The following is a 22,740-nucleotide window of genomic DNA, read 5'->3' on the forward strand; positions in this document are numbered from 1 at the left end:
GCTGCTGGCTGCCTTCCCCCAAGCCTGTGGGTCCTTACCTTTTATCTGTGATCCTATCATGGGCCGGGGCAGGAACCTTAGTCCAACTCTAGGGGAGTGGCAGTGTGACACGAGTTGGGAGAACTCCCAGTGAGGAGGCTGCCTGCTTTCCTATTCTGTGGTATTTCTGCTGACTGAAAAGCACGGGGCCACTTCTGGGCATTAGAAATCTCATAACTCTCATGCCTGTTCTGGGAAGGCTTCCTGGAGGAAGGGGGACTGACAGCACAGGTCAGACCCTTTCTAGGGTCCTGCTTCTTTTGGGGGGGGTGGATTAACCCCAAAGAGCTAGTTACAGAACATGCAAATAAATTAAAAGAGAGACCTAGATGAAGAGCATGGAGATTAAGAGATCAACGAGGCAGAGGATTGTAAAATCCAGACAAGAGGAAGCAGAGGTGGTTTATTACAAATTTGAATTTTGGATGGTTCTTCATATGGTCTTCACATAATTATACAGCTTTAAAATTTTAATACATATTCATTGAAGAAATTTTAAAAACTATAGAACAGTATAAAGAAGAAAATAAAATATCGTAATAATCCCCACAACCCAGAAATATATTATATCTGTATTTGGGATCATACCAAGTTGATATTTCTGAAGGTAAAAAAAAACAACCAGTTGCGCCTCAGCAATTTCGTAAGATTCAGCCTAATGTTTGTATAGTACATGTATCATTAGTATCCTATTTTTTACTTTACATATTGTGAGCATTCTTCCATGAAATTATCAATTACTCAAAAATAAAAATTTTAATGGCTGATTGGTGTTTCATTTAGAGCTATCTCAAGTTCATCTAAGTAATCCCCTTCTGTTGGACAGTTAGGCTGTTTGCAGTTTGGGACCACAATAAAAATTGCTGCTTGAAACCCCTTCTCCTCAAATATTTGCCGTCATTTTTCCTTAGTTCCTTAGATGGACATCCAGAAGGGGAACTGAATTACTAGGTCATTGATTATGTATATTATTATTCATGATTCATATTACCAAATTGCCCTCTGGAAAGGTTGCTGTCATTTTAAGTGCACTGGCAGGGATGTGGGCAGAGAGGGCTAGCCCTGAACTCTTGCCAGCATTGAGGATTGTTGCCTTTTCAAAATCTTTGCAAATTTAAAGAATTTTAAAACATCTCATTATTTAGTTTGCACTTCCTTGATTACTAATTAGGCTGACTACTTTTTCTTGTTTAGTGCCATTTCTTCTTTTTTTTGAAATGTATGTTTATATTCTTTGCCTGTTTTTCAGATAGGGAGTAGTATTAATCCTTTGTCAGATTTGTTGTAAATATGTTTCCAGATTGTCATTTACATTCTAAATTTTGCTTATACTCTGATGTACAGTTTAAAAATTTCCGTAGACAAAATAATAAGTATTTTCCTTTCTTACTTCTTCAGTGTTTTCATGTCTAGCTCTTGCTCATTCAGGGATCAGTTCAATACTCACCCATATTTTTTCTTACAGTGTTTTTTTTTTTGTATGCCATTTTTAAGATTGGGTTTTCTACTCTAAAATTTATTTTGGTGTATAGTGTGAAGCTATGAAGATTAACTTGATTTTTCTTTTCCAACTAGTCTATTTTTCCAGTGCCATTTATTGAATAATTCATCTTTTCCCCATTTCTTTAGATTCTTCCCTTATCAGATATTAGGTTCTTAAATATGTCAGATCTATATTAGGTCTGTTAATCAGGCTCCATTCATTTATATGTTAATTCTTGTGCCTCTGCCACCTTTAATAATTGTACTTTAAAATATATATTTTCTAATATCTAGTAGGGCAAACCCAACCCATTATTCAACTTTTTTCCAAAACATGTTTAATTATTTTTATCCATGTATCCCTTCAAATGAAAGTCTAGTTGAAAATCCCTTTGGCACATAATAAGTACTTAGAGATTCATTCAACTGATATAATATTTAGCTTTTTAATCCAAAACCATGTTGATTTTATTTGAATTTTATTTTACTTGAATCTTCTTTAATGTCTTGCTTTCCTGAGATAAACCCTATTTACATATATGGAAAATCTTTAAATGGCATTTAATGAAAAATTAAATTTCTTTCTATAGCTTATTTGGACTTCATTTCTTTTAGTCGTAAGACAACTTTATCTGTGATGAATCGTAGCCACTTTTATTTTTTATTTTTTTGCGGTATGCAGGCCTCTCACTGTTGTGGCCTCTCCCGTTGCGGAGCACAGGCTCCGGACGCACAGGCTCAGCGGCCATGGCTCACGGGCCCAGCCACTCCGCAGCATGTGGGATCTTCCTGGACTGGGGCGCGAACCCGTGTCCCCTGCATTGGCTGGCGGACTCTCAACCACTGCGCCACCAGGGAAGCCCCGTAGCCACTTTTATTTGCCATTGAATTACATCATAGAGTGAACAGCTGATAACACAGTTATCCTAGACTTTAAATAAGTTTGCAGATAGTGTCATAACCACAACCTAATTATTAAATGTTTTAAGTGCATGAATATTATATAAGGATCCCGTATATGAAAGATTAATATACAAAGAAGGGAATTTGCTCTATCTCAATTATTTCAAGAACAAATAAGAAAAATTGGACAGTGAAAAACATTAGAGAAACATTAACAACATTAGTCATAATCCTGTTTTCCAAAGACAATCGCTGTCTACTGTATGTATATGGTTTTTATACACACACACACACCAGTGTATATACAATGGGGATAAAGTTGTACATGTTATTTTATAATCTGGCTTTCTCACTTAACAGTATACCATGACATTTCCCATGGCATTAATTATTCTTGTACAGTGTCATGTTTAATGGCTGCATAGAGTGGATAGACCATGGTTAATTTTACCAATCCCCTGTGGTTGAACATTTAGGTTTCGTGTGAGTTTTCAATAGTATGAAGCCATAATGAATGTCATTACTCCCTACTTTAGCATTATTCTAGTCCTTAGCATATAAGCTGTATTCTGAGTACATGCGCATATTCATCCGTGGACAAGGCAGCCTCACGGCTCCCTGGTTGTGGCAAGGTCTCTTCTTCTTCAAGGAGCTGGAAAGGAGCAAAGAGGACCAGGTTTCCCAGCCTCCTAGAGGTATTTTGCTCATTACTGGAGAAAATTCTAAGTATTGGAGAATTAATGAGAAAAGACTTTCAGAGAGCCTGGAACAGAGAATTTTAGCAGCGTGGAGCCATTTATTCTATGTAGCAAGTGGATTAAGGGTCCGATTCACCGGGGTTTGTATTCGCCACACCTCCAGCCTCCACACCTAGCTCTGTGACCTCTCTAGCCCTTTGTCCACTCTCAATGGCCTGACAGCTCAAGGCCAACCAAAGAAAAGACCCACAGGGCATGGACTCCCCTCAGGCCTCTTGTTTCTCCCTGCAAGCTGCTGGGGCTCCTCACGGGGCTCTGAAGATTCTGCCCACAGGTAGATGTTAGGGCTACCTCATCTCAGATGGTGGCCTTGCTGTCGAGATGCGTTTTCAGTAGGGGTCCTTCTCAGAAATGCCATCTGGACCAGTACACCTTTGTCTGGAACCCAGAGCAGTGGGGAGAGGAGCTGGGGAAGACGGGATGAGGCTGGCCAGCTACAGGCTCCAGCACATAGAGATTAGTATGGGAGGGGTGCCGGGGACCATAGCGCTCTGGACACAGGAGGAGGGGCAGGCACTCAACCAGCAGCTGCTCTCCCGCTGGAGACAGAGGCTTTCTTTTGCATCTGGAGAACCTGGCTATGGGAGCAGGAGTGGTTAGAGTACTCGTCAAACAGCCCAGATTGGGTAGGGGAGAGAAAGAAACAATGAAAATTCAGAGTAACTGCAAGAGGAATGTGAGCAACATGGCTTACAGGTATGGAGTGGGGAGGTGGAAAGGCCGTTATTAGCTGCCATTTTCTGAATCTACTCCATTCACTTACTCGTTCACTCATTCATTTATTTATTCACATAATCAACACTTTTATTGAGCATCTACTGTGTACTAGGCCCCATGCTGGGGCTACCAAGATAAACAGGAAGGAGGGAAGGAGTGTTATGTTGACGTAGCATCAGCTATATGTCTGGTACCTTCAAATAGATTTTCTCCTTTAATCATCACTACAGGTGTGAAATAGGTATTTTTACCTCTGTTGAGGAAACAGACTCAGAGAGGTTAAGTAAACTGTTCAAGGCACACAGTTAATAAGTGCTGGAGCTGGGAGTCAGACTTAGTTCTGTCTGAATCCAGAGCCTGTGTTTTGCTCAGGGCTGTGAGCTGCCTCTTGGGATGTTCCTGCCCTGGGAAAGCTCACCATGTGGTGCAAGATGGCTTGATGAGAGAATAGTGGCCAGGCTTGCTCTGCTGTGGCTGCCTGACCAGGAACACCTGAGAGCCTGCGTCTCATTCTGCCATGATCCAGCTCCAAGGGATCTTGTTAAATACGTTTGCAGACCCCCTCTGCTGGCTCTAATCTTGACCATAACCCCTCATGGTCTAGGAGGGATCTTGGATAAAGTTGCCATCACTCTGCTAGCTGGGGTTAGAGGCCAGAGAAATCTTCAGTTAGGAAGGCTCCCAGGAAAGACACTGCCTAGGTATTTATAAAACTCATTTCAGGGACTTCCCTGGCAGTCCAGTGGTTAAGACTCCGTGCTTCCATTGCAGGGGGCAATGGTTGCAGAACTAAGATCCCACGTGCTGCACAGCATGGCCAAAAACAAACGAACAAGAAACCAGAAAACTCATTTTGTGTTTAACCTCACTCCTTCTGGCCCTCTGTAACGAGAGAAAACCGCCTCTGAAGCTTATCCTTGGAGCATAGGATCTGGCGCATAGGCTTTACCTCCCACCATCTGCCTCAGATTCCTCTTATCCAAGCTAAGGAATCTAAATCATTTCTCTAGTTTCTCTTCCAGCCCAACCACCCTATTGGGTCTCAGCTAAACCATGAGTGTTAGTGGGCCATGAGTGAGGCAGGTGATGGGTGATAGAATTTAGTGGTTAGAACTCAAAGCAGACTGTAGGGTCTCATTTTGACTTTGCTTTAGACCAGTGGTTCTCTACCATTTAGGGAGCTATTGACCCTTTTGAAAATCTCATGAAAACTGGAATTACACAATTTTCTTCTCAGAAAAATGGGCACATATGGGTTTATATGCAATAACTTGAATGCAGTTTCATGAGGTTCAAGGCCTCCCCCACCACAAAAACTTTTTTTTTTTTTTTTTTTTTGCGGTACGCCGGCCTCTCAGCGCCGCGGCCTCTCCCGTTGCGGAGCACAGGCTCCGGACGCGCAGGCTCAGCGGCCAGGGCTCACGGGCCCAGCCACTCCGCGGCATGTGGGATCTTCCCGGACCGGGGCACGAACCCGTGTCCCCTGCATTGGCAGGCGGACTCTCAACCACTGCGCCACCAGGGAAGCCCATCACACACATTTTTGAGGGAAGGCTAGAAAGCCTGTTGCGGTTTACCAGGTGCTCCTGGAAGGTGCGGCTTAGTATGTCCTCTGGTGAGCAGAGTTGAAGGTTACCTAGGCAACCCTTTGCAGACAACACTTCCCCCCCGCCCCAGCTCCTTGTTTTCCATATTCTGGAGAATTCTAGCTCCATGAGATATTTGGATTACCTTGGTTTCCTATTTGACACTTAACACTGTTTGCTTCTCTCTAAAGAAATACCAGGCATCATGAGTCTTCCTGATCCTGGTCATTTCCTAGCTTAAGTTGGCTCCTCATTATGCTGGGTTTGTCACGGAAGTTTTGTTGCTTATCTCTGGCAAACACTAACTCATCTCTCTGTTACTGTGGAGAGGGTCTGGGTTGGAGGGGGAAGCCGACACATCTTAGCTACTCTTCTCTGCTCCCTGAAACCTACCAGAGAAACCTCAGGACTCACTACTGTCCTGTCCAGTCCAGGACCTTGCTGAGGTTCCCATAACCCATTGCCTCTTCTCTAGCTACTGCTCCTTCACTTTTCAGACACTTTCTTAGGCCTTGAGTTTTATTAGCCCTTTGGGATTTTCTGAATATTTGTCCCTTGTATGTGTTGGGTTGGCCAGAAAGTTCGTTCGGTGAGTAAATATGTTGTTCAATAAAGTTCTTTGTGAAAATGAAAAATGTGTCTTTTACTTAAAAACTGAATGAATTTTTTGGCCAACCCAATACTTCTATCATTGTGTTTCTTACCTGATATTAAAATTACATGTTGATGTGTCTGATTCTCCCTCTAAATTAAAAGTCCCTTAAGGTCAGGAACTCTACATTTTTTATCATTATACCCATAGTGACTGGGACTTTACTTGGTACATATAGATGCTCAATTAATATTTATTGAACTGAATTGGATAGTGTTTAGATATCCAAGGTAATAACTTAAGGAGAGATTTAAAAATTCCCTAAAACTCTAGGAATCTTTCCATGGCCAACCCATCTATGTCAGTTTATCCAGAAACCTAAACATAGTATTGGTGGACATAAGGAGTTCGTGCTGTCTCATTTCCATGGAAGGTGTATGTGTGTGTGATATGATGTGATGTGATGTGATGTGATGTGCACAGACCTTTCTTTCTTGGTTACAGCAATTATTTGAAAACAATACCAGAAAAAGTCTTTTAATTCTCTCCAGTAATCTCTCCATGTCTGTGTCCTTCTTTCATATTTCTTTATCTCTCTGATACATCTTAACATCTCTTTTATCTCTCTTTCACATTTGGTTCACATATCCTAAGACAGGCTGGACAGCAGTTACTCTGATTAGCAGCTACCCAACTAGCTCAGGACCAAGGACAGCAGCACGCACGTCCTTGAAGTGGGAGAAGGGGCTTTAGTTTGCTAAAGTTTGTTCAATAATATGACCTTTGGGTGTGGCCCTTCTCACCTGTCAGGCTGCACTTGCAATTCTGCAAACCTGGTTATTACTTTGGCCCTAGTTGTTCTATGTCTGTGGTGGACCTGTGTCCAATCTGTCCCTCTGGCATTGCTTCCACGGATGGGCATGGTAGTGAGACCAGGGCAGGAATGGCACAGCTGTGGAATCAGAAAGCCTGGAGGTGGGAACAGGGAGAAACTCTGGGCTGGGGTGAGAGAGACTGCTCCAGGAGCTGCCCATGAGGGTCTCCTGCTCTGAGCTCTGCAGTCAGCCATTGCTGCTTTACTGCGACCCACACCTGAATTTCAGGCCATGGGGGTGGGTGGGGGGAGAGGAAAGAGGCCTTGGGGATGTGCTGGGCCATTTCATGTTTGGATGTCTGCCTGAGTGCCTTCCATAATGACAGAGGCCAAAGCTGGCTTTTTATATCAACAGTTTCATTTTTAACTAAAGTCATAATGTCCTGATTAAATCAAAATTAAAATGCTATTGATGTGCACACTGGGGAAGAGTGAGGGTCCCAAGGAGTGAAACTTTTACGTGTCTGAACTTCCACAGCACACACCTCCTGCCTCTGAGTACCTCTGTAACTCTCTCTAAACATATTATGGAAGCAAATATACTGCTAATGTTCAACAGCTGACTTATATTCAGCACTGATTCATCACTGGCAAATGTTCTGTGTTACTTGGAGGACCCGTCCAAGAGTAATGCTCAGTGTAAGAAAAAAAGACAATAAATCTACCACCCTCACCACCATCTGTGAGGCATGAGCACTTTAAATAACCTGATCAGTTAGCAAAGACTCTGTTAAAAAAAAAAATGATGAGCAGGTATAGTCTCTTCTGAAGTGGCCATTTTCTTGTGTCCAGAGGACATTGAGTGATGGCAACTTTTCTGGGAAGGGAGGGAGAGTGAGTGAACCTGTGTATTGCAGCTGAGGTCTCAGCTCAAGCTAATGTTAAAGCTTGTGAAGAATAAACAAATGGTTTGCTCATTAGCTGGGCTTAGAGAGGTGTTACCCACGTGTTTAAAGTGCTAATTATTAGTGATCTTTAATGGCGCTAATTTAGCAGTGGTAAGTGTTACACATTTCTGCTCTTCAGAAGTAGCCCATTAGCCAGGACTTTATATCTAATATTGACTTTAGGAAGTTAATATTGAAACAGGCCACAATTAAGCGTTCACGTGAAGCGTGAGAGAGAAAGATGGAGGTGGGGTAAAAAAAAAAAAAGACACAGAGAGGGACCAGGAGAGGAAGAGGCACAGCTGCTATTAATCACCTTTTGTGTGGAAGGCACTGTGGATGAATAAGATTTGGTTCCTGGGCTGCTCGTTAAGCACTAGCTGTGTGCCAGTCCCTGCCATCAAGAGCTCAGAGCCTAGAGAGGGATCCAGATGCAGGAGTGGAGATGGCATGGCAGTGAGGTGCCTGCCATGTGATGCACAGAGAAGGGAAGCCAGGCCCGCCTGGGGTCGGGATGGAGTGAGGGGAAGCACCCTGGAGAAGCGACACGGCTCACTATGGAGCAGGGCAGAAAGTGCTTATTGTGAGGGGTGACGTTCAAATGCATGTCAGAGTTCAGAGAAGGTAGACATTGTGTCCCCATGTGTAAAGATGGCTCAATCTGGCCATCATCACAAGTCCCTGGCTACAGCCTCACACTGCATAAGGCCTCGTCAGTTTGTTTGGAAAAGCTTAGTACTTAGCAGTTGCTGAAAGAGGAGCCTTTATGTTTTTTCTCCTTCTCCCCTTTTGCGCTGAAATCAGGTGAGCTGAGGTTCGTGAATGTCCTTCTCTCAGAAGTCCCATGACCTGGTGCCGGGGTCGGTGAGAGCCTACCACACCACCGCTGCTCTGTGGCTGCTGCTCAAGGGGTGGGAGGGTGCTGCCAGCTGGTCTGACATTTGCAGGTGTCAGTGGGGTGATAGATCCCCAGCTGGGGAGAGGCAGTGGATCCCCATGCTGTGTGGTGCATCAGTTGCTGACACTAAGCTGCCCAGTCTCTTTCTCGGCCAGATTTATTCCTTCCGCTGAGCTCTGCACACACTTCCTGCCTCAGTGGCAGGAGTTTTAAGGAGAGCTCCAAGGAACATATTTATAGTCCCTGGAGGAGTTGCCTCAATAGCTCGTTACAATAGCTCGTTAGCGTGTCTGTAAAGAGGAGACAAGACAGTCACCTCCGCGTGTGTGTGCGTGTGTGTGTGTGTGTGTGTGTGTGTGTGTGTGTTTCTCTCCAGCTCTTTGTCTCTCTTACCCTTTCGCCTCTCATTCTTGCCACCTCTCTCTCCTCTTGGGTTAATATAGGAGAGGGAGAAGGAGAGAAGGGACGGTGAGGGGAATAAAGATCATTGCCACTTTGCACCGATAGGTTCCCTCTCAGCCCAGCTGCACTGACAGCATCTTCTCCCAAGGGCTTTGCCCTTCTAGTCCCTACAGAGAAGGGGCCATGTCCTCAAGTCTCTTCCCTTTATGAATAAGTTCCACATTGCATCTTCAGGGTCTTCCACAAACTCTCAGCCTGCTTGCTGGCCTGGCAGGCTCCCAGAAGGTACCTAGCAGACAAGCATTCCTCCTGCTTCTCTTAGAACCTAGGGAGAAGATATAAAGAGGCCGAGTTCCAGTGCCCCCTGCCCCGCAGTCCACCACCCACCTCAGCAGGGGCTGTGTGTCCCATTCTCCCTTCAAGATAGAACAGAATGTGACGTGGAGGTTGGAGTCAGCACCTGCTGGGTCCAGCTCTGTTCTGGAACCACAGCCTTCCTTTGGGACCAGCCAGATTCCACCAGCTCTGGCCCTTGCTGCGGCACAGTCCAGCTCTCTGAGCTTCTGCAGGCGCTTGCGGACACATCGTTGCCAGGGACTTCTCGGGAGCCCACCCTACTGAGATTGTTCAAGTTCAGAATGAGATCACGGAGCCCACCCACCACCCCCAGGCCCTCCTCTCCGTGGCTGCGTAACCCTGCTTTTCTGTTCAGTCTGTTCTCTGTCTCTAGCACACAGCTTGCTTGCCCCTTCCTCTCTGCCTTGGCACATGCTGCTCCCCACCAGAGCACTGTTCCATTCAAAACCTAGTTCAAAGATCACCTCTTGGTGGGGCCACCCTGATGAACTGCCTCCAACTCACCCCTCTTACTCTCTGTCTTCGTAGGACCTGTGCGTGCTCAGTTTCAGTGCAGTGTTTCTTTATCCTCTTTGGCTTGACAGGCACTGTGCTAGGTGCTGGGGTAGAACACCGAGTAAGACATGGTCCCCACCCTTGGGGTGTCAGGGTCAGTTAATGGGGAACAGAATGAAAGCATAGAAATGCCATTCAGGAGTGACAGAGTACAAGGTACAGTCAGGGACAGCTCAACTTGATGGGGAGGTCAGGGAAACTGCCCAGAGGAAGTGATGGATTAGAGAAAGATTTAAGAGGTCGAATCAACAGAGCCAAGTGACTGAATCGATATTTGCAGTATAGGAGCGGGGGTGGGGTGGAGTCTAGGATATGCCTCCCAGGTTTCTGTTTGGGTAACTCAGTGGTTGAGGGCACCAGGAGTCAGGGTAGAGGGGATGCAGGACAGCCATGCTGGAGGCAGGATGGGAGGGTCTTTACCAGAATCTCAGACTCTTAAGCTTTGTTGTTTTTTTTTTTTCTTTTTAAGAGAACTTTATTATTTTTATTTATTTATTTTTGGCTGTGTTGGGTCTTCGTTGCTGCGTGGGCTTTCTCTAGTTGCGGCGGCTGGGGGCTACTCCAGCGGTGCGCGGGCTTCTCATTGCGGTGGCTTCTCTTGCTGCGGAGCACAGGCTGTAGGCGCGCGGGCTTCGGTAGTTGTGGCTCACGGGCTCTAGAGCACAGGCTCAGTAGTTGTGGCGCACGGGCTTAGTTGCTCCACGGCATGTGGGATCTTCCCGGACCGGGGCTCGAACCCGTGTCCCTGCATTCGCAGGCGGATTTTTAACCACTGTGCCACCAGAGAAGCCCCTGAGTTGTTTTTTTATAGAGTGTCTGGTAGCTTCCTGGTGTCAGGGGAAATGGGCATTAGGCATTTTATTAGGCAGGAAACTCTCAGAGGGCAAAAATGGGGTCTCCCCTCCAAAGGAGCAAATTGCCTGAGATAAGCACTGTGTTCTCCTTAGATGTGGAGCTCCCTAGGGTGGGGGCACCTCTCCTTCCTCTGTTTCTCATCCAGTGTTGCCCAGTGTTCAGGGCTTTGCACCTATGGGTGGGAGTGTAGCTGTGATGAACAGGCATAAGCCGCCTGGCTGCTCTGTCCTCCAGGGCCGTCTCAGAGATGGCATCTTGGCCTGTAAATATGTTCAGTGACAGTGTTTATGGTACTGAGAGCAGTTAGAGAAGGCGGAGGGCTCTGAGGGTTGGGGTAGCTAGGAAGATTTGTTGTGAAATTAGAATATTTGATTCATGAGAGAGTGGTTTTAAGCTACCAGAATTCTGAGCAGTTTGGACAAGTGTTATTCATAAATATTCCTACTGCCAAAAACAAGACATGGTCCAGTCGCAATGCCCTGGAGGGGGATAGCCCTCCCGGATAGCCTTTTTATTCCAGAGCTGGATTTGAGTTCTGGGTCACAGAGTAATGGCTGAATCTCTGGAATCCTGGGCAGAGGGGAGGGGTCTTCCCATGGTGGGAATGGGAGGGGTCATGACCAGCAGCACTAGGTCAGAGTTTAGAGGTTCTGCTTAGACTGGGATAAAGGATGCTTTTGTCTATCTCTGCCTCTGAAGCAACTCTGGAATAGAAAGACATACTTTAGAGTATATCACTTCCCTAAACATGATGCATATTCATCACCTGGGTTTCTTGTTAAAATACAAGCTCTGATCTTGTAGGTCTGGGGTGGGGCCTGGGATTCTGCATTTCTAGCAAGGTGGTAGATGACGCTTGTTACTTTAAGTAGGAAGGATTTAGGACTCACCATTAGGAAGCCTTTCCTTTGGGCTCCCTGGCATTCTGTACACTTGATGTCTTATCTCTAATAATACCTCATTGTCCTGTCTGCATACCTATCTACCTCTGCCTGGAAGACCCCTGGAGAACAGCGTCCATTTCTTATTTGTCAAAGTATCACCACAGCCTAACATAAGGCCTAGCACATAATAGGTGTTCAATAGAGAATTGATAAAAGAATGACCCTGGGAATAGGAAACTGTCCAAATAATGCCAAAACCAAGGTTCTGCCTACTGAGCTCTTGGAATTCTCAGCTCTTTTGTACAGCAGATCAGTCAGTGTTTCAGTGCCACTGTGATCAAGGCTCCCATGCTGGACACCACAGGGATGGCGTGGAAAGAGGAGGCAGAGACCTGAGCATTGGGAAATTTGCTGTCTCAGTGGCCAAACAGGGTTAGGGCCCATTGGATGCAACATTAGCATACTTACACAATAACCTCTAACTAAGTGCAAATTAAGGGGGTGTGACTGAGAACCAAAAGGAAACAAAGAGCAATCCATGGGTACCCTGGCGGCTTGCACCTCCAAATGCTCAACACTTAACTTGCTTCTTCACTTGTTGAAATCATGATTGCATCCTAAAGGAGGTTAGCATAGACAAGGCACCCAGCTGCCCTGGGAGACTCACTGCCATCCCAGAGCCACAAAACCACAGACAGGGCCTGTGACACAAGGGCTGGTCCTGCTCTTGCCATGTGGGGCCACACAGAGGCTGGGAGCCCGAGTGGGGATGGTCGGCACCTTCCAGCCACGGAGCAGTGACTAGGAAAATGTGAAGAGGAGCAGGCAGCAGCAATGTGAGCATCACCCGTCTGGAGCGAGGAGGAGGTAAGAGTGGGGCTTGGAGAAGACCCATGCTGGAGAGCCTGGGGAGATGGCGGTGGTAATTTTTACTTCCCTAATAGAGGCAGAGCATTTCAGCTTTGCTAATTAACAGCACAGCAGGCTTGTCAATCTGACAGCAGCAGGACGTGAATGGGGTGGGATTAGCACTGAACAGGGGAAGTGTGCCTTTGTCCTTAAGATAAAACACAGCATTCATGTTGGGCCAGGCCCATGAGGGAGCCCTCTGGTTCTTTCTTTTCCTGCAGTAACCCCAAGGGCACAGGGACCTTTATTTCTTCTCAGCCTTTCTTTAGAGGTAGCAAGGAGCCTAGGGTTTAGAGTCTAATAGTGCTATCAAATGTACCTTGTATCAGAGAGAGTAATTGCAGTTCCTCATGTCTTCCTCCTTCAAGGTGTGTATGCCCCCGGAAGTTCTCCCGTCACTAGTCTCGCATTTTGGTAACTTGGGCTGTCCACAAGATGGGGCGACGTGCCCTGAACATTCCAATCCCTAAACTGGTTCCTGGGAAAGAATGGGCTGGGAGGCCAGGGAAGAGTTGTTATATCTTCCCAAATTGCAGTGAATCTTGCCAGGGAATTGGTTCCCAATACTTTCTTTCAAAGCATATTGATCTGGTAACCTGAAGATCTTAAAGGCCAGTAAATAGGAAGAAAGGGTTTAAAAAGTCTCAGAATATTAGAGCTGAGTGGTACTCTGGAGATCATCTACTCAGATCACCAGCACTTGGTGTGACAGATGAGGCCACTGACCTTGTGCAAGTCACTTTAGGAAGGGTTAACATTTCATTCATGTATTTATTCTTTCATCAAATATTTATTGAGTATTTACTGTGAGTCTGCCCAGATATGTACCTGGGAGTGAAAACATGTTGCTGTTTCATTGGTCCTGTTTGAGTTAGCTTTCAGTGAAGTTCCCCTCTTATAGATTCTGACAGCTGGTTTCACAAGGATGGTGGGGGAATTGACACATAGAATCTTTAGCCAGTGCAAATAGGTTTTCTATGCAAGGTCACCAACTTCTGAGCTGCTGGGCTAATTAGTTTAGCTCTACTTGGCTTTACATAATAATGCATTATTGAAAAGTTATTTGTAATTCAATTTATTGGCAAATGAGAAACTAATTCAAACCACTAAGGCAAGTTTTATTTGAAGAAACCCTGGAGCAAATCCTTTTATAATGTGAAAAATCTTGTTGTTGCTGTTGGAAATGATTATCCCCCTAGTTAAGGATTTTGTAAATCTGGACACTTTAGGTTTTCTTATGGTGGGCACACAACCTGGGAGATAGCTCAGCTGTGGTCTGAACGGGAGGAGGGAAGACTCTGGCCTGAGAAGAGGAAGCCCCGCTGGGAATCTTAGACCAGCCCAACCCAAGATAGTGACATTTACTCGGGCCAACAATTGCAAGCTGCCTGGACAAGCTGCTCCCCTTCTCTCAGGTCTTGGAGTCTAGAGGGGGGAACAGAGAGGTGGGGCATGACGAGTGGGGTATGCAGGATGAAATTCCCAATTCCCTCTCTCTCTCTCCACAGGTGGGAGTGGGGAGAGGGCAGGATGGGGAACCTTTTGCTCCTTTTAGAGCAAATTTCAAACTCTTCCTTAATATCTGGGGACTGTGTGGAATTAGAGCCGTCTTGTATACTTTAACGTGGTAGGGGAAGAGAGGAAGAACGGTGGAAAAAAACAGGACAGGAGTTTAGGAGAGAAGAGGATTATGTGGATTCTTATTATACAGTAAAATCTCATTACTTTCCGTCTTGCTATTTTCAAACTTGTAAATAATCTAGACGAAGACAGGACTGAAGTTTAACTTTTCTTATTAAAATTTTTTTCTCTAGAAATTAATAGTGTACGTAGTGACGTAAAGGAGAGTGTATTAAAACTGATGTATAGGAAGACATAGTCCACATATGAAAATAAACTATTTTCATGCAGAAGCATCATTCTACTCAAGCAATTCATGTATTAAAGATGATCCTTATCTAATTGGTAAGGCCTGATAGGACCCTTCCTTGCTCCGGAAGCTGAAACTTCTTATTGCATCATGGAGAAAATTTACCTGTGTATCTGTTTGTCATTTCTACAGTAATTTATACGGATCCTAGTGAGGCTTAATTGCTTTCCTGTGTTGGAAGATAAAGTCAGAGCGTAAAGATCTGTAGAAACTAAGAAAGTCCAAAACCATGCTTATAGTTAGAACTTCCTTTTCTATGGTGTTATTGTTTTTCCTCTGTTGCTCACGGTCTTCTCAAAGTGAGCCTTGCAGCTGGTTAACTCAGCATCAGCTACTCTGGGCCAGCTTGTAAAGAGAAGCAACTGATGAAAAAAAGCCTCACTGTCTTCATTTAGTGAACAGTGAAAAAGAAGAAATAGGTGAAAGGGTCAGAGGACCTTTGGAAATTTGTTTTGGGTTAGGGTATGACCTCTGACCATGGAAACTGGCATTCTGGGGATACGTCTCTTCTTCTCTTTGGCTGAGTGTGCAACTGTCTCATTTCCCTTCCCTAGGCCAGTGATCTTACTTCCAGGTCGTTGCCAGAATTCCTAACAATTTTGGATCCTTGAAATAGTCAAGTTTTAGGGATTGAGACACCCTGAGTGGGACCATCCTGTCCAGCACATTTCTCTCCTCTGTAAATTGTCAGGTTGGGACCACAAGAGAGTAAGCCAAGTGGAGAAAGGCACTAGAAGGGGTGTCTGTGGTCCCTGGTTCTCTCTCACTGAGCTGACACAGGGCCGCCACTCTTCCGGGGTGCCTCTGAGCCATGTCCCTAGAGGCGGTACACAGCAGAGATTCCATCACAGCCTGCAGGGCTCTGAGTGTGGGCTGGCTCTCCCTGAGAGTCCTTGTGGGGTACTCAGGGTAAGTGATAGGGGTGCAGTGGGCTGGCCTGGAGCTTTTGTGAGCATGTGTAAGCTGAGTCCTCCCTTCCCACGCGTCGCACACGGGGCTGGGTTGTCCTTTGCCTCCAGAGGCTGCTGTTCCTCTGGGCACATTGTTATTTTGCATTCTGTGTGAGCCCCAGGCCTCTGCCCCCAACCCTCTAACAGGAGCTCAACTGGACTCCTGAAAGGACTTTCCAACTGAGAAGCGAGATTTAGGCAGAGAAAGAGTTGCTGAAGAAGGGAGGGTGTTTCCTTCCCATGGGATTGACATTGCTCACCAGCTGTCCATTGTGGACTGAGGACGGTGATACTGAAAAGGCGGGAGGAGAGGTGGGGAGGGGTTTTGCACTCAACTTTGCTTGTCACTTGGGGATTTTCACTTTTCCCATCTGTAAAATGAAGACTCACAGTTGCTGTGCCACATAGAGGAAAGGCAAAAAGAATTATTTAGGGCATTGTGGTCCATCTTGATGTTAATTAACCTGTTCAGCAGATATTTACTGAGTGTCTACTGTGTATCAGCCACTGTGCTAGCACTAGAAGTGCAAAAATGATTTCTAAAAAGCCCCCGTCTTCATGTTCACAGCAACAGGGCTGTAGTTGTTGGCTCCAGGGCTTGGAGCTTTGTGTGTGTTTTGGGGGGTAACTTGGGCTGGTCTCTCCTTGAAAAGGACCTGGAGGGCCATACCCTCGGTCACCCCTATGGCCTGGCGTCACGTGGAAGAGTCCTTTCTGTTGTGGAGCCTCTCCTGCTCTTGGGCTGGGCTGTGGGGCCTGAGCAAGGCATTACTTTCTGGCTCATGATGGGGTTGGGAAACTAAGGGTGGAACTGAGGGATTCAGCCATTTGGCCTCTTTCACCCTTATTCTTTCTGTTTTGTTCTCTGACAGGGTCTTTTCGGAATGATGGTTTGAAAGCTTCTGATGTCCTTCCCATCCTAAAGGAAAAAGTGGCCTTCGTGTCTGGTGAGTGTCTACGGAAGCTTCCTTTATAGTGGACCTAGAGAAGTTGTGTGTGTGTGTGTATGTCTGTGTGCATGCGTGTGCGCAGGCACTCACTTCTTTGTGTGCTAGTGAGAGAGAAGTGGTGGTGGAAGCGATGCTGTCCCCTGCAGCTGCTTCCTCTCTCCAGAGGTAGGCAGAAAGGGCAGGGAGCCCTCTGGTCCCCACTGGGTGTCCTGGAGGATGTTCACAACAGAAGGTGAGTGCCCTCCCCGCATCTTGCACCCACACACATCCACCTCACCCCACCCCACCCTCCCAGGCTTGTCAGGGCCGCAGGAGCTGCTGAGGCCCCTCTGAGAGATGCTCCAGCTGGAGGGGTCTGTCCCCTTCACACATCCCCAGAGGTTTTATTTGGGTTCATCTCTGAGTGGGTGGATAGGAGATTTACATTTTTTCTTGCTCCTCCTTCTCTCTCCTTCCAGCAAAGGGAACTCAAGGGAGTTATTTGTGTCTATTTATTTATTTTTCTGAATAGTACTCATTTCTTACTTCTCTCTCCAACCCATCTTATGCACCTGGTCCCTTTAATGTCTAATTCAGGGGTTATCAAACTGTAGCCTGTGTTTTGCTGCAGGCCAGCCACCTGTTTTTGTAAATAAAGTTTTACTGGAACATAGCCATGTGCATTCACTTAGTAGTGTATTAATTAGCTTCCTATTGCTGCTGTAACAAGTTGCCACAAAGCTTGGTGGCTTACAGCAACAGAAATGTATTCTCTCACAGTTACAGAGGCCAGAAGTCCAGAATCAGTCTATTGGGCTGAAATCAAAGTTTCAGCAGGCTGTACTCCTTCAGGAGGCTCTAGGGGACAATTTGTTTCTTGCCCCTTCCAGCTTCTGGGGGCTGCCAGCATCCCTTGGTTTGTGACCACATCACTCCCATCTCTTCCTCCGTGGTGGTATTGCCTTCTGCTCTTCTGTCTGTGTCAAATCTCCCAATGCCTCACAATAACAATACTTGTGACTGCACTTAGGGCCCACTCAGATATTCCAGGATAATCTTCCCATCTTAGGAGCCCTATCTGCAAAAGCTCTTTTTCCAAATAAGGTGACATTTACAGGTTCTAGGGATTAGGACTTGATATGTTTGGGGGTCATCATTCAGCTTTTTTACAAGTATTGTCAATGGCTGCTTTGTTACTGTAACAGCAGAGTTGAGTAGTAGTAGTTCTAGCAGAGACCAGATGGCCACAAGCCTAAAATGTTTACCATGTGGCCCTTTAAGAAAAAGTTTGGTGACCCCTAATGTAATTGAAGCCAAACTATAAGGTGCACCAACATCACTCTGGGTGCCAGTTCTAGGGCATTAACATAGGCCTCCTGGATTAGGATCTCTGGCAGTGGCTGGGGGAACGGCAGTGTGAGAATAGCAAAGGATCATATATTTTTTTTTTTTTTGCGGTACGCGGGCCTCTCACTGCCGCGGCCTCTCCTGTTGCGGAGCACAGGCTCCGGACGCGCAGGCTCAGCGGCCATGGCTCACAGGCCCAGCCGCTCCGCGGCATGTGGGATCTTCCTGGACCGGGGCACGAACCCGTGTCCCCTGCATCGGCAGGCGGACTCTCAACCACTGTGCCACCAGGGAAGCCCCGCGAAGGATCATATTTTAAGAAATACACCCAGGTGCTTAATACACATTCGTGGATTGAGCCTTTATTTCTGGATGTGAGCCTTTATTTCTGGATGTAAGCCTTTGTGTCTGTATGTAAGCCTTTGAAAGGTACAAAGTGCATTCCATATTATTATTATTAGTGGTAATAATAATATAGTGTTTTGCTATTGTTTTTGCTGTTAGAGAGAGTGGCTGGGAAGCTGCCTTTCCTTTCCCCATTTAGTGTTAGTTGCTGGCATATCTTGTTAGGTGGTGAGCCCCTGTCACTGAAGATGCTGAAGCTCAGGCTGGTCCGTTGGCAGGATCACGTGGCAGCGACTTCAGTATGGGGAGCGGTGGAAGCCAATCTCCAAAGCCTTGGATCTGGGTGCTTGCTGAGCATGTGGGAAGACCTTGTGTAGAAGTCCTGGGGCTGCTGGGCAGCACCAGGCCTCTGACTTCTGCTGTTGCCCATCATCTGGGTTCCCAGGACATGGCCCACAGCTCTATAGGGAGCCGGAGCAGATATTTTCCTTTTATTCTTTAATGCCTTGAGCCTATTTAACCTATTTAACCCGGTGTCCTCCCTCTCCCTGGGTGTCCTGCTAATTCTCCCATTCTCTATGCCTGATGCTTCCTCTATCTGCAGTGCATTCCCCGCACCTTCTGCCAGTTTGAGCCTTTCCTCTCCATCCCAAGTCAGTTCCCACTTTGCCTCCTCTAGGAAGCCTTCCTGGCTTTTTTTTTTTTTTTACATCTTTATTGGAGTATAATTGCTTTACAATGGTGTGTTATTTTCTGCTTTATAACAAAATGAATCAGCTATACATATACATATATCCCCATATCCCCTCCCTCTTGCGTCTCCCTCCTACCCTGCCTATCCCACCCCTCTAGGTGGTCACAAAGCACCGAACTGATCTCCCTGTGCCATGTGGCTGCTTCCCACTAGCTAGCTATTTTACATTTGGTAGTATATATATGTCCATGCCACTGTATCAGTTCATCTCAGCTTACCGTTCCCCCTCCACGTGTCCTCAAGTCCATTCTCTACGTCTGCATCTTTATTCCTGTTCTGACTTACTTCACTCTGTATGACAGATTCTAGGTCCATCCACCTCACTACAAATAACTCAATTTCAGCCTTCCTGGCTTTAATGCATACCCTCTGAGCACCATTCTGTTCCACATCAGCTCAGGGCATATGAGTGCAGACAGGGTACATTCTGACACGGGGACCCTTGCTTGACTGTTCGTGGTTTATTTTTTCCCATGTGAATTCCGTCAGAGCCCTGGGGCAGGGCCCAGCCAGCCCTAGAAAAGAGCTTCCCAAGTGTAGGGAGTTGTTCTAATGGAGTACAGAGCAACAATGTGCCAGGAAGGCAGTTAGTTAGGCATGAGGCCAGTAGCTGCTTCCCAGAGTAGGACCAAAGGGGCCGGGGATTGCAGCTCACGCCCATGTGTCGATGTGGGTCAGGCAGCCCGGGATAAGTCTTTTTTTTTTTTTTAATTGAAGTATAGTTGATTTACAATGTCTTGTTAATTTCTGCTGTACAGCAAAGTGACTCAGTTATATATATATATATATATATATATATATATATATATAATATTATATATATATATATATATATATATATATATTCTTTTTCATATTCTTTTCCATTATGGTTTATCACAGGATACTGAATATAGTTCCCTGTGCTATACAGTAGGACCTTGTTGTTTATCCATCCTATATATAATAGTTTACATCTGCTAATCCCAAACTCCCAATCCATCCCTCCCTTACCCCCCTCCCCCTTGGCAACCACAAGTCTGTTCTCTGTGTGGGGTAAGTCTTATTCATCTGCACGTGGTGCCAGGAGCTCTGGGGCTTAGGGAACGTTGTCCTTCTGTGCCTGGGAAGGACGCTGAGGGTGCTGGGGGATGACTGGCTGCATCTAAAAAAAAACCCCAAAACAAAAAACGAACCAGAAAAGGCCCTTGTATCCTAAGCTTTTAGAAGACAGAACACAAAAATAAAACAAAATAAAGAAACCCAGAAATAATGCAGTGTAGTGGTTACATGTCTTTCTGAGCAGAAGCACTGCAGGAAGTGCTGAGCAGAGAAACGAAGTGCTGGTTGAGCTCCCTCCCCTGCTGGTGCCCAGCATGGCCAGAGGAAGGGGAAGTTGCGCTGCCATGGGAACGTGCATTTGGAATAATCCAGGGCAGCCCACCACTGCGTGGGTGTGTGCACGTGTGTGAGATGGGATCTGTGGCTGTGCTCGGGGCCTCTGTCGTTTCAGCCCTGCCCCATCCTGCTCCGTATTCTCAGCCGTGGGCTCTCCCTTTGCTCTCTCTCTGGCTTCCTTCGTGTGCTTCCGCCTCCCACTTGCAACACCCACTGTTCCTTTTACCCAGCCTTCTCCTGCAGGCCCCTTTCACCCCTGCTCTCTGTGTGCGCCCACACCCTCCTTTTGGCCCCCTCCTGATGTCCCTCTCCGCCGCCCTCTCTCCCGTCAACATCAAGCCCATGTTTCCAGAGGAACTCCACACTGCTGTGGTGCAATTTTATACTCTGGACCCGTGTCTCAAAGCATGTTCCATAGAACAAAAGGCGCATGAGATGATCCTCAAAAATGAAAAAGGGGTCTACTCTCAAATAAGTTTGGGAAACGCTGCCCCAAATTATAGTCCCCCTCTTGGAGATTTGCCATGTTCATTAAAGCACATGTCCTTCAAGCACATGAAAGCGTTTCCCAAGCTACAAATAATGCATTCCCTTAAAAAAACATCATGTGTGTCCGTTAGCATCTTGCAGAACTGTAGTTACATGGGCCAAACTTTTGTATGATTTCCTAGATGTATTTTCTTGTCCTCCCCCCAAAGTACCCTAACCTACTTACCCTAGTTGGAGCCTGCCTCCCCCTGAAAAACGTGAGTGCCATCCTCCCTCACGTCAGTCAGGTTCGCCTTAACCTCCCCTCTTTCAGCCTTGCCTCCCCCCGAGCCCCGTCTTGCCCGGCCTTTGTGGGAGGCCACCAGTGCCGGTTCTTGCCCATCTAACCACCCCGTCCCTCTTTATTCTCTACATTCCCGTCTTGTAGCTCCCAGCACCAAAGCCTCGACTGAGGAGGCAGACAGCAGGTGTTGGTTGAGCAGGGGGATGGCACTGCTGAAGATCCTGCCACCATCTCTGTTGCCTTTTCAAAACTTGGCTCTTTTGTCTCCCACCATCTGGGGTCCACTTCCACAATGCACACTGGCTTTAGCGAAGGGTTCTCATTCTTTGTCTCTGCTTATTGCCCTCTGGGAGTTCAGCACTCATGTCGGTTATCAGTCAAATCCTACAGCTTCATGGCTCCTTAGTCTCCTTGGCACCAAAATCTCCTACCTCCCTACCGTGGCCACACACATCCGAGAACTTGAGCCTTGATATGTCTGTCTGTGGCCTTAGCCTCTCACCTTGCACCATTGCTGGTGTTCCCCTATCAGTCGGGGGAATATGGATATCAGATAAAATATATGCTGTTCCCTCTCCTCTGGGCACTCATGAACCAGTAGGCCACTTCCTACCCTCACTGAGCCCTCCCCTCTTAGCCCACGCATTAGTTCTATTCTGCTTTCGCTCAAGTTAGAGCCTAGCATGGACACCACAGCCAGACCTTTCAACAGAGCTCTCACTATGCCCTGGTACCCTGCCACCTACTCTTAAACCCACATGGTACCCAGTCCTGCTGTCCATTCTCTAGGGACACTCTCCAACGGTGGTCCATCCTCCTTTCTCCCAGCACCTCAAGCCCACCCTGACCCTCAACACTCTATCTCACCTAGAGAAACAGTGTCCCCCAGGCACCGCTGAGCTCTCCCTCTCCATAACTTATCTTTGTTTCCTCCTCCCTCTTTGAGTTCTATCAGTCTGCCAAAGAGAAAGGGGCAGAACCCCTCCCCTTGTACCTACTCTGGATCCTTGGTCCATCCGTTTTCCCCACTCTTTCCGTGTGATGATTCTTTTCCTTTATGCCTGTTCCTCCTCTTCTTCCTACAGTCTTGCAAGTTCATCTCCTTTCTGAAAAATACCTGGCTTGATCATGCAGCCCTCTCTGGATTCTTTACCCATTCTTCCTGGAGGGAAGGAATTCCACTTCCCCAGGTCTTCTCCCCCCACACCCCCTCCCCTGCCATCTGGAACCTTCTGCAGCCAACATTATGAAACCCTTGTCTCCCAGGGCATAACTTGCTTCGCTCAGGAGGGACAGTGCCAGCAGCCCTCCAAGCCTCTTAGGTAGCCTTTGCCATCAGACCAGCCTCAGTTCCCCATGTTCCCTTAGGTCTACTCTTAAACCATCCACAGAAGGTCAGTGAGAAGGACAACAGCTGCAGGTAAAACCACCCAAGAGGTACAGATGAACCTATTTGCAGGGCAGGAATACAGACGCAGACGTAGAGAACGGACGTGTGGACACAGTGGGGGAAGGGGAAGGGGGGATGAACTGGGAGATTGGGATTGACATGTATACACTACCATGTGTAAAATAGCTAGCTAGTGGGAACCTGCTGTATAGCACAGGGAGCTCAGCTCGTTCTCTGTGATGACCTAG

At 46.6% G+C, this 22,740-nt stretch overlaps 1 protein-coding gene across 10 annotated transcripts in view; it reads left to right on the forward strand.

Annotated features, from left to right (window-relative positions):
* KALRN (kalirin RhoGEF kinase) overlaps positions 1 to 22,740 on the forward strand; it is a gene marked incomplete at its 3' end in the record, with an annotated part of 643,513 nt that overhangs the window by 164,421 nt on the left and 456,352 nt on the right. For all 10 annotated transcript variants that reach the window (XM_082839566.1, XM_082839572.1, XM_082839575.1 and 7 more), the window contains exon 2: positions 16,451 to 16,525. In XM_082839566.1, the coding sequence (XP_082695692.1) occupies positions 16,451 to 16,525 (75 nt within the window). The remainder of the gene's footprint in view (positions 1 to 16,450; positions 16,526 to 22,740) is intronic.

This window comes from Leucopleurus acutus, assembly GCF_964270905.1.
Source record: "Leucopleurus acutus genome assembly, chromosome: 5".
NCBI lineage: Eukaryota > Metazoa > Chordata > Mammalia > Artiodactyla > Delphinidae > Leucopleurus > Leucopleurus acutus.